The sequence below is a fragment of the Bufo gargarizans genome, chromosome 9, assembly GCF_014858855.1.
Source record: "Bufo gargarizans isolate SCDJY-AF-19 chromosome 9, ASM1485885v1, whole genome shotgun sequence".
Lineage (NCBI taxonomy): Eukaryota > Metazoa > Chordata > Amphibia > Anura > Bufonidae > Bufo > Bufo gargarizans.
In genome coordinates, this window is record NC_058088.1 from 168313945 (window position 1) to 168326545 (window position 12601).

At 44.6% G+C, this 12601-nt stretch overlaps 1 protein-coding gene across 1 annotated transcript in view; it reads left to right on the forward strand.

Annotated features, from left to right (window-relative positions):
• Positions 1-12601, forward strand: part of MAPKAP1 (MAPK associated protein 1) — a 171742-nt gene that overhangs the window by 155277 nt on the left and 3864 nt on the right. The window contains 1 exon segment of the mRNA XM_044268449.1: positions 11446-11543. Coding sequence (XP_044124384.1) covers positions 11446-11543 — 98 coding nt within the window.

A 12601-nucleotide genomic window follows, 5' to 3' on the forward strand; every position in this document is an offset into this window, starting at 1 on the left:
GTCTTTTAGCTTTGTGCAGTGCACAGAAGGTGAGGGAAGGCGATCCCATCCGGTTACTGCTCTGCATTTCCGCATGCATGATCAGAGGGAGGTAGCAAGAAGATTGATGAAGATGGTGGATTCTGGGGCTCCTGCCCCTGTCTGCGCTAGGGAGGTGGGGGCTTTCAATAGGGACCCTTTCATTTCTTCTTCCATTCTTTAACCTCTAACCTGGGCCTTCTGTCGGTAGCTGTCACTGGAGTTGACAGGTTGATTGATGTCTCTTGCCACAGAAGTGTCTCCGCGCCAGTCGTTGCACACGGACACACTCAAATGTGCACATTTCAACGCGCAGCGAGGCCAAGGCGATGGATGGAAACACAGATGTGTATCATACATGGACAGAAAATAGCTTCTCTGACAAAACCACAGGAGCAATAATGAAGCAGCAGATTGAAAGCAGGCGAGCGGTTGCGCTGTTGTGTCTTCGTACCGTCTGCGTTATTAACCCCGTATTTGCTAATCAGTTTGGAGGATGCGACTGTTCAAGCAGTTAATACATTGGGGGGTGGCCACATTGGTGACAATGTGATGGCGGTGTTAGATTAACCGTGCGTGTTTGGAGAATGTCCAAATAAATGATGACTGAATGCGTTACGGTATCTAAGGCAAGGAGGCCAAGTTGTGAAATCAAAGCCACCAGAGATTCAAATCATCAAAGCCCAGGACCTAGATGTTTCCTTTAGCTAGAGGCAAAGTTAATCAGTATTTTGCGTCAGTATTTGGTCAGTATTTGTAAGCAAAAACCAAAAGGGGAACCTACAGAGAAAAGGCATAATAGAAATATTTGTGCCTCTCCTGGTTTTGGCTTACAAATACTGATGCAAAAATACTGACCGTGTGAAAGAGTCCTTTGGCTGTATTCAATCACAGTCACCCACTCCTTTCCTCCAGTCCTAATATTCAGAGTAGGTATGAAGTGTATTTTGGTGGTAGTTTACACCATCGCTGCCATTGTGCTGGTAACAGAAGGGTTAAAGGGGTATTCACTTTTGATAAAATGATTGCATGGTATGGAGACCAGGAGGAGGTCTAATCTATGGGTTCTCCAGCCGATTTCTCTACTCAGTGATGCTCCCTGCCACCCGCTGTCCAGTGACCTGTAGCCTCCCCTATTCACTTCAAAGGGTTATCACAGCGAAAAAAGTATCTCTATGCGGTGCATACAGCATTTCAAATGAAGTATCATTGCAATATACATGCAATAAAAGTATTGTTAGGTTGTTATGTCCATTACATTTTCTTCTCTGGTAGCGCCCTCTGCTGTTTATCTTGTCACTAAATATGCTGGTCCACCGTCTCATTCGTTAAGTGGTAGACTAACATGCTGAGTAGCTTCTCTGCTCCCTTCCTCCTCTCAGTGCCGAAAACAAGTGGCCCAAATAAATTTCACTTGTTCATTCAATCATTTGTTCATCCCTACTTCTAAATTCATAGAAGTATATAGCTATATCTCTCTAGACAGTGGAGGATATTTGGGGTGAGGGCAATTACATACCATAGCGCTATCTATTTGTGGAATTGCTAGGCCTGTGTGTCAGGGACTATTTTTTCTATGCAGGGGAGGAAGACAGGAGAAGAGGTTAAAGGGGTTATCCAACCCCTATAATGACCCCTTGAATGCCCGTGCCCCTCATATAGGGCCGCTACTTCTCCTCATCGCGCAAATCAAAACATCCAGCGACAAGGGGGTGGGGGGGGGGGCAGCCAATAGCAGGCCGCAACGCGGACGAGCCTCCCTAGAATTGCAGGTGATGCTAGGGAGGCTCGTCCCCGTCGCCAGATGTTTTGATCCACGTGACGGGGAGATGCAGCGGATTGCAAAACAGCAGGGGCCATGTGCATCAGCCCAAATGCGATCAGACTGCAGTGCTCTCCTGGGAGATGCAGGTGCTTGATGGTCACATGGGGCAAGCTGATGCCGCCCACAGAAAGTGAAGAGACAAGAGCTTGCGATGTGGTGAGTGAAAAAGGATGAATATGACACCGGAGAGCAGCATTTTTTGCATTGATATATATAGTTAAAATAATGATGTTCTATACTCCAGATATTCATATGGGGAGCCACATTACCCTGCACCACTGAGCAAGTGCAAACAGTGAAGGGACCACAGCATGTCATCCTTCTATTGATTTCCCAGAATGCTATTAGGGTATGTTTTAATCTGCTGAGCTATGAGTGGCCCACAATGTATGAAATGTGGGGAAATATCCTTATTAAAATATAACCTTTATACGATATGCATTAAAATATACACCAGAGGATGCATCATATTACAAGACATATAATCAAGGGGTGCTATATTTATTTAAACCCCACGAAGGTATGTGTCAGGGTGGCTGGTATAGGTTGAGGAACCCCCTTACTGTTAGGGACTTTACCACATTGAGGACCACCATATCCTCACACACTAAGAAGCGGAGAAGTATCCATTCCTCTGCAGCATGGCAATCCGTCATCATGGATGCCTGCCCCTAGACTTTGACCTTTACTTTTTGAGTCTAGTCTTTAATGTAACCGCCTAACTGCAGTGTATGTCTAACTGCTACCTGCGGCTATAGACGGTACTTTTGTTTTTTGGTTCTACATGTACTGAATCCCCCTGAGGAGTCGACACGACAGAAACGTGCCACGTCGGGAGGTCTGTAGTCACTATAGATTTTATTATTTTTGTTCAATTTACTAGGGTTCAGGTCCCAACTAGGGACAGGCATCCGGACGGGGTCGCCCTTTTCAGGGCGAGTGCTCTGTGTAGACAGGCAGCATGAAAACAGGTCCCATTCCTACCAAGTATATAGGGTGATATAGGGCACAGCATTTACACGTTCATGACTGCATCTCCTGTCTACACTCCTTGTCATCAGGCCTGGTTCCCTTGCAACGCTGACCCTTGCCACCTGGTTGGTCAGGTAAGACTGCTGGTGTCTACACAGGCGCAGCAGTTATATCTACCTTTGTTCCACCAGAAGTGGGGTATCGATCATTGAACCCCAATATTTGTTGTATGTGTGTGCTGGCTGGGTAACACCGTTAGCGTCTATACAGGCGCATCAGTGCCTACCAGTGTTTTTTCTTCCCTGCCAGCAGTGGGGTCGACATTATAGCACCCCTTGATTATATGTCTTGTAATATGATGCATCCTCTGGTGTATATTTTAATGCATATCGTATAAAGGTTTAATCTGACATGTATTTTGAATAGCAGTCATCTGCACAGGTTTGCAGAAACCCCATTCATGTGCATGGGATGCTCATATCGCATGAATTTTTGTGCGGAATACAGACCAGAATCCACATTAAAAAACTCAGTGTGAATAGAGCCTAAGTGTGACCTAAGAAAGACTGCAGAACTTTATACAAGCATGAGATATTTTAAGAGGTCTCCATACATTTTGCAGAATATGAATTGTATCTTCTATCATTGCAAACTACTCCCATCTTCCCAAGACGTGTGTGCTCATAACTGGTCCCTCTTGTCAGTGTTCTTCACGTAGCCTCATGATCCTTGATAGAACACTCATTCTTTCAACCCCTACCGTAATTGCTGTATTGTTGATCGGTGCTCATTATGGGGCAAATTATCTTCCTATGTGTAGGACATTAAAGGGATTTTCTGAGATTTACATATTGATGGTCTCTCCTCAGAATAGGTCATCAATATGAGATCGGCAGGGGTGCCACTCCTGGGACCCTCCAGCGGTACAAAGAGGCCGCTCCGTGAGCACTTCAGCCTCTTCCTAGGCCACGTGATATCACATTCAGTGGCTACATGTCCTAGGCGCAGCTTAGTCTCATTTAAGTGAATGGGACCACTGCTAAATGGTTGGCGCTGTGCTCGGCAAGCTGCGAGGGATCTGCGGCGCTCACTGGAGCTTCGGTGAGCGCCATAGTTTCCTCAAACAGCTACTCTGCATGAGTGTCGGGAGTCAGACATTGATATTGATCAATATGTGAATCCCGGAGAACCCCTTTAAAACTCCTCAGCTCTCCATACACTAACTTCCCGCTAAGCTTGTGCCAATGTAAGGAGTATGAGCTGCAGCCGAAGGGACGCAAGCAACAGCCTGAACCCATGATGATAGAGGGGGGTGTCTCAGACTACCTTAGACTCCACGTAAGCAGTGCAGCTAAGATGTAGTCACAGATCCCAGCTCTCCTCTAATAGAAAGACAGCAAAGCAGCAAGTGGAATATTGCCGTAATACTAAGCTGAGAATAACATATATTTTACCTTTTGAGTTGATTTTAGACTTTTTTGGGCAGTTTCAAGACCCTGGAAAATGTCATGAGCACGAGAAGATAGACACCCTTTCACAAGTGAAGACGCCCTACTGGCTCGCCCTCTGTTGGCTGATGAATAGCCTTTTTGTTGTGTAGTCTATGTCTATCCTTCTTTATATTCACATTAACACTTCCTCTCAAGAGCACCTTTCATTCTCCTCGTCACTCAGATGCCGCGGTTTTACAACCCTCTGTATCTCCATCTGTAAATTTGCTTTCTTTGTCTCCGGCGCCCTCTTGCTTATCACATCTCTCGGCATTGTCGTACCTTTTTATTATCTCTCACTTGCTTATGCCTTGGAGGATGAGGGACAGCAGTAGACGCTCTTGCGTTCCGGCAGCGTCAGAGTTAAACCGATAAGGGGAAAACCTCCTTTAGAAGGAGTCAAGCCATTCATGTGTAAAAGGCGCTGTTCTGGTGTCTCACCAGTGAACGGAGAGCACTCTGTAATTTCTTTTTAATTAGCTGCATGTAAAAGGTCACTAGATTTCCCGGCATGTCCCTGTCACTGAGGTGACACGAGGTACCTGCCATCAGACCCATTTCCAGCATATCCCATGCTCTAAACACGGAGATGTTTCTCGCACATTGCTGTCGTGTAAATATAAGAGGTGCCCTTTTGCAAACGGAATCCTTTCATGTTGCATCAAACAGAACAGCTGTTACATTCACTGCCCGGAAATAGATTTGCCGTAATAAATATAGTGTGTGTGCATGGAGCCGCTGCATCGCCACCGGGGCCTCCAGTGGATTCCGAAACATCAGACCCTGCTTGATCCTTGTCCCTTTTTGTGTGTTGCCCAACATTAAGATTGTGTTAATGTCCCGCTGAATTCCTCACCTTTACTCTCACCGGTGGATATAGTGTTCCATGTGAACATCTAAATCTCTTGGAAATGCTGCATGCTAAGGTATTTGTCACGCCAAACCCTGGCATATTTGCCAGGTAGCGAGCGGCTGGATCTCTGCCGGACCCTATTGTAGTTAATTGGCCTGCAATGTCAGATCCAGTGCCAGCAGAGTGAAACTAGCCTTAGCTATATGGCTGGCTTTAGTTAAAGAATTCAGACTTAAAGGGGTTGTGCCGGGGTTTTATATTGATGACAAATCTACAGGATAGTAGCGATAGAGAAGGACCGGCACTCACATATAGCGTCTTTATTGCCACATATTCATTCTGTGACTTCACTGTTTGACAAAGACATGGATTGTGTCGAAACACGTCACAGAATAAATATGTGGCAATAAAGAAATTCTTTGCAAGACGCTATATGTGAGTGCCGGTCCTTCTCGATCGTTATTGTTGTGTGGGACGCTTCACCCTAGGACACGTGCACTGCGAATTTTACCTGCAGTGAATACACAAATCTACAGGATAGGTCATCAATATCTGATCTGCCAGGTCCGACACCCGGCACCCCCGAGCCAATCAGCTGTTTGAAGAAGTGCTACTTCCTCTTAATTACACTGCCCATTGTGTAATCTGCTGGGGTCCAACACCTGGCACCCCCACTGATTATCTGTTTGAAGAGAAGGCAGTGCTCCATGCGAGAGCTGCTTCCTCTTCATTACATGCTACTTCCTCTTAATTACACTGCCCATTGTGTAATCTGCTGGGGTCCAACACCTGGCACCCCCACTGATTATCTGTTTGAAGAGAAGGCAGTGCTCCATGCGAGAGCTGCTTCCTCTTCATTACACTGCCGGTCGTCTCGGAAACACAGTGTAATTACAAGTACTCGCTCCATTCAATTGAATGGAGTGTTTATTTGTGATTACACTATGCTTCCGCTGCAAAGGAGATGACGCATAGTTCAATGAAGAGGAAGCAGCGCTCACGTGGAGCGTTGCCTCCTCTTTAAACAGCTTATCGGCGGAGGTGCCCAACCCCCGCCGATCAGATATCGATGACCTATCCTGAGGATAGGTCATCAATATAAGAACCTTAAAAAAAAAAAACTTGCCCAGAGCACCTTGGAGAAGACAATATGGAAACTTTGGGGGCACATATGAGGAGATTTATTGTGTATGCCACATAACTCATGGTGTTACTAATAATCCCAGACGTAGAAACCAGCAACACTGGCAGTATCGATAATGAATATTGAATTGTTTTGGGACATGGTCAGGTCCCGAAAAAAATCTAAACTTTGACATGTAACAGGCAACCTCCTTAGACTTCTCATGTTAAAAAAGGTGAGATTTTTTGTGGTTGCTCATTTAGAGAACTGTATCCGGCCAGCATCAACAATGGAGAACCACCACACACTATGCACTAGTATTAATTTGTTGTGTTTATTGACATCTTGTCAGCATATGCAGCCAGGAGATATAATAGAACTGGAACACACGTTACACCTGACTGTCTATAGGAGGGTTAATGATGCTTCTTTATGAGTATGTTTGGGTGCATCTGGGGACAATCACAGACAACGGTGACAGGATGTTACATTAGACCGATACTGATATGGACACATCACTTATATTGACCTATTTTGGGAAAAATCCTGTCCACCTTTGCACTTGTCTCTCTAGATCTTCTCTGATAGAATCAGTTAAGTCTTTTTTTTATTTTATTATTTCACCCTCAGTTTTTTTTACTTGTTTATGGATTTTAGCCCATCATACATTGGCAGCAGTTTTGCGCTTGTCTTCTTTGCGCTCCTTCTCTCTCCTCTGACTTGCTCTCTTGTTCTCCCACCTGCTCGTACATTCGACACCTATTCATCATCATCTCTGTGAGCAGTAAACTTTCCAGATTGTCTGCGAAAAAGTCACGACTCGTCCCTATTAGAATAATGGGATGTGTTAGCTGGCTTGAGTCCTGACACACAAGATACACAGTTTTGTGACTCCCGCTGTCACTCTGTCAAAATTGCTGATAAAATAGGCAGTGATTTTATAACTACCATTTAATTTGATGGAGTAATCTCTGCAAGACCCTGGAGTAGTGGAGTGCATTGGGTAGTGTTGTCATCCACCTGCAATGCTTGTACATTGGCTAGAGAAGCAGGGAAACAAAGGATTCCAGTTAAAATGTGCAATCTCATGAGGGGGGAATTGGCTTTGATGATATCACAGACTTTGACCAGGTCATAATTTCGAGCACCATACATATGCAATAACTGGTGGCCAGTAGTTGTTCTACCAGCTTTTATCACCTCTCATATCCCAATTAACACGAATGTTTCGTTCAAGAGAGGAGGTTGAATTGGCTGTCTGCCATCTCGAACTTGTTCATTCTAGTGGCCGAGGAATTTGGGGATGGAAGATAAGGCTAGGTTAACCAAGTCCAACATGTTTATGAAATTTCCACATGTTAAAAGTGTTGCCTGGACTATGGGTACCTTTGACATGGGAAAAATATTTTTACATATTTTAGTGGTTACATACAACCACATCGACCTTTATTCTACAACCTTCATTCACTTTATTCATTTTCAGACCCACTGATATCCAGTTACCAATATGTTCATAGTTTCAGACTTTTCTCTTGCAGAAATGTCCCACCCGGTAATGCATTATGGATGTGACGTCTGTGTGTCCAGGATGTTGCTGCCTTCATTAGCTCTCATGTATTGGCACAACTTCAGTCTAAGACTGGTTTCTCCTTCTACAGCTCATTAGGGATTTCTTCCTCTCATTTACTGACTGTAATTAATGCTGTTGAGTGCTTGATTCCCTGTCTGTCCCTGCAGAGTTTGCTGTAGGTGTGCTACTTTATTTCTTCTCTTGTACATAGGTTATGTGAATCTCCCTTTGCAATTTGTCTTGTGCGTACTTTCCTCCCAATCTACAAGCTTTCCTTCGTTGCTTTCCCATCTGCACTCTGATCTACCATTTACAGCCTCTTCCAACTCCCTACTGCTTTCTCTGACACTGAGAGAAGGGAAGGTTAATGCATTCTGGATGTGAGGTCTGTGTGTCCAGGATGTTGCTGCCTTCATTAGCTCTCAGGTATTGGCACAACTTGTTTCTCAGACATATTTCTCCTTCTGTAGCTCATAAGGGATTTCTTCTCTCATGTACTGACTGAGAGCAGAGTGCCGTCAGAAACAGAAGCAGTGCTATGAAGGGTTTACGTCAGATTCAGCAGCAGCTAGGGCAACAACTTACACACACAGAAGCAAATGGTTGGACTTTTTTTAATGAAGACTATTTAGAAAGTCGCATAATTTTGCATAAAAAAAAATATATAATTTCACTATAAAAGTGTCTATAGCCTTAAAGCCGGGAATTTGATATTAATGGCCTATCTATAGGATAGGTAATGTAGATCAGATCAACGGAGGTATGATTTCTGGCTCCCCACCAATCAGCTGTTCAAAGAGGCCATGGAGCTCCGTGAGCGCTTCATCCACTTCCTAGACCAGTCATGTCACTGTACATTGGTCACTTGGCCTAGGCGCAGCTCAGTCCCATTCTTATTAGAAGTCCCCCTTTCTATCAAGCAGAGAGGGGAGCTGAAACAAATGTTGCCCTGAAGAACCCAACACATCTTTGCATAGACATTGAAATCAGTGGAAGCCATTTACTGCTTCATTTCTGCTGTATCATTGCTGAAGATGAAGATTTGCTGGCCGTGGAGGTCCCAACATTTAAGAAACCACTCTAATGATGGCAGACGACCTGTAAAAGGGCTTTTCCCAACTGGACATCCTCTGTCCTGTCGCCTTTTTAAAGCATATGGACTTCACCGAAGTGAGTTCCACACTTTGGACTCTCCTCTATTAACCAGAGAGGAGGGTTCTGTCACGGATGGTGTAACAGAAAACAAGAAGTTACAAATAAGGATCCGACTGGCTTGATCCAAAACTAAGGAACAAAAGGGTGACCCCTATTAAAGCCCTGAAGCTCTCCCTGTCTTCTCAGCCCATGCAAAGATCTCAGTGATAGAAGGTTGCATGTCCACAAACCTAGACTGAATGACACCTGCAAACCCTATAATAGTGAGGGGACACGACCACCAGCTCCCTGCACTTAATACGGAGGGAGTCAGGGTCACCTAGAATCAAGCCAGCAGGAAAACAACAAATACAGAAATAGACTTATCTGAAAACCCAGCTGTAGTAACTTCTAGCAGAGAACACAATCCAGGATGTAATATGAGGCAGTATGGGGAGGAAATATATAGGGAGGAAATCACTGCTAATAGGTGACAGCTGGGAGAGGGAGGAGAGATGTCAAAACGAAAGCAAAACAAAAGAAGATCATGCAGGAGGTACTGAAGAACGTCTATCAGAACTTCTCAAAGATCTGGTAGTGACAGGTTCCTAGTGGCTCCCACTCGTTGAGACTCAGCACAGCCTGTGGCCATTAATTTTAATCATACATTACCCCCGCTCAGTTTACCCTGATCACAGTTGATCAGCAGGAGTTACTACAACTCCCAGCATGCCCTGACCTGTTGTCTTATCTCACAGAAACACATCATATCTATAACCAACATGGATTGTAGGGGATAACAGAACTGTTGTAATAATGTAAGTTGTAAGACTTTTGGGGAGTTTTTCTTCTTTCGCCTGCGCTCATGTAATGTGTTTTCTCCCTCCTTTACATTTCTTCTAGGTGCACGCCAACTAATATACATATTTGTTAGTCGCGGCTTCAGCATTTCTTCTCCTTTCTAAACGCTTCCATCCTCCTATTACAGAAACAAATGATTCTGCTGGAGGCAGCTCCGAATATATGAAGCAAAGTTTAATTTTGTGAAATGATTTAAGGAAGTTATATATTTGTCCCCCTCTTTAAATCATTAGGCAGCAACCAGGGAAGATTAATGCTTTGTAATTATATTTAATTATACAGTTCCGTGATAAAATGCACCACATTCACAGATCGCTAAATGTAATAAAAATGACCTTCTAAAACTCCACCTTGAATCTGTGGATCCTAGAGGGATAGGTGCAGATAATGCCAAGAAAAACTCTACAAGTCGGCCATTCATATTGTTTCCTAATCTTTCCCTTAATATGTATATATATGTGCATAGCCCTTGGCACATCTACATTGTTACCCAGGATATGAGCATAATGCCTTACCTGTAAGTGTTATGTGTATGACCTTTCAACCTCAGCCCAGTTTTTTGTACCACATAGAGGAATACGTGGCTCTGTGTGACCTTGAGGAATGTGCCCATTTGGCTTTCATCTTTCGGATCTCCCATTTAACCTATGCCAGATTCGTAAACCTTAGTCTATATTTGAACTTCACCAAGCTAAAAGCTGAAGGGGCCCAGCACACAGAACTTTTTCTTACACAAATTGCAACTTTTCTCTATGAGCTTGGTGGGGTTTTTTTGTTTGTTTTTTGCAAAACCGCCCCATCCAAATAAATGAAGCTGATCTCCAATACCATGCACACCCCATCAGGGGCTGATTGGCCATAGACCTTACAGGGAAAATCCCCAGTGGGCTGATGCTCATGGGGCCATCCAAGCCCTCCTCTCTGCCACTGGCCAGGTCCATAATGCGCTCTCAGCAATATTAAGCCGAAACTCATGTACCCCACCAGCAACGGCATATGCACTCTGAATACAACTGCTGTGGCCCATATCTCACCTCCTAAGCCCCCTGCTCCATATCTTAATCAGAGACAAACTGGAGGAGGATACAAAATGACATCTGATGATGGCTACAACAGAAGGACAGCTTTTGGGGCAGTATATTGTGCAGCTCTGTGGTATATGTTTCTTCTGGGATGCTATTTTGCTCTATGGTATTGCTGGCCCTGCTTATTTGTGTTGCCCTGCCTTCTGTCAATTTGGATTCCCTTACAACATTGGGCCACTTTTAGAGTTTTTTTTTCCAGGGCCACTTTAAGTGTCCAGTCTGTCCCTGCACCCCATCCACATTAATGTCACCACTTTGGCGACAGGTGGGAGACAGACCTTATTCTTAAGATCTAATACAACCCCTTGAAGCGGAACCTGTGCTGCTGTTTAGGGTAAATCCCCTGTACTACTATGTTTTTGTGTGTTTTTTTACTTGTTGTAGAGGTGTGACCACCTGCTCTACCACCACGTGAATGTATGAACCTTGCCTTATCATGTACATTAGTTCTGTATACAGTTTGGATTGTAGCAGTAAGTGCCCATAGATTTAGACGTTTTTTTCATCTCCACAGGCCACGCGATGTTCAAGCTGACCTACCTCAACAACCACGATTACAAGCATCTGTACTTTGAATCGGACGCAGCCACTGTTAACGAGATTGTCTTAAAGGTTGGTTTCCTGACACACAAAATTCACCATGTCTTCTGCAAAGTTTTGGCACAGAATTAGGGTGCATTCACACGAAGGTGTGAAGGCCGCGTCTGTGTTGCGAACCACAAGCCATGGATCTGCAAAACACGCACACTGGCTGTGTGCATCACGGTGTGAACCCATTGAATTCAATGGATCCGCAACATGCAGCGAAAGATAGTACATGTTGTATCTTTTGCAACGCGAAGGGACAGACCCGGAAACACACAGAAGCCCTTTCGCATGCTCCCGGATCCGTGTCTCCGTGCTGCAAATGATAGAACATGTCCTATCTTTCGCAGTGGATCACGGACCCATTGAAGTCCACACTGTGAGTGGGGATGCACACGGCCGGTGCCCGTGTTTTGCGGATCCACGGTTTGCGGTGAATGCACCTTTAGTGTCTGTGTCTACGATGCTGGTACCATGCAAACAGTACTAGAGTTGTTTTTGGGAACCCCTCCTGGGGATACTACTGGCACCAGTTCAAACCTTCTGGTGGTCTCAGTGTTACTTTTATCCAGTAAAATGCTATGCCACCATCTAAAACATGTTTTTGAGCTGTCTGGGCTATTCTGCCCGGGTTACCATTCAGAGGGCTGCAAGCTACTAGATACCTACCAATAGAAGTGATAAATACAGATCACCACGCCGAATAGTTTGCTATGCTATGTACTAATTCAACAGTGCCCCCAAATATTATATACACCAACTATGCACAGTGCTTACACCTGACCTTTGTGTCGGCATGATTAGAACTTCACTATGTCTCTTCAATGAGTTCCCATGACCGCCCATAATAAAGTATGAAGACTTACCGTTCAAGCAGTGCTTCATGGGAAGACGTATGCAAATTGACCCAAACTAACCAAACCAGAGACGCCCATCTGTAGACTATGCTATGTCTCTTCAGTGAGAAACAGTACCCCGTGCCTGAGCTGCCTACCCAGGCATCTCACCTAGCCAACTAGTACCCTGTTCTCTACTGATGTCTATGGATAGATATTTCTGGTTTGTCTGGTATGAATTATTTTGCG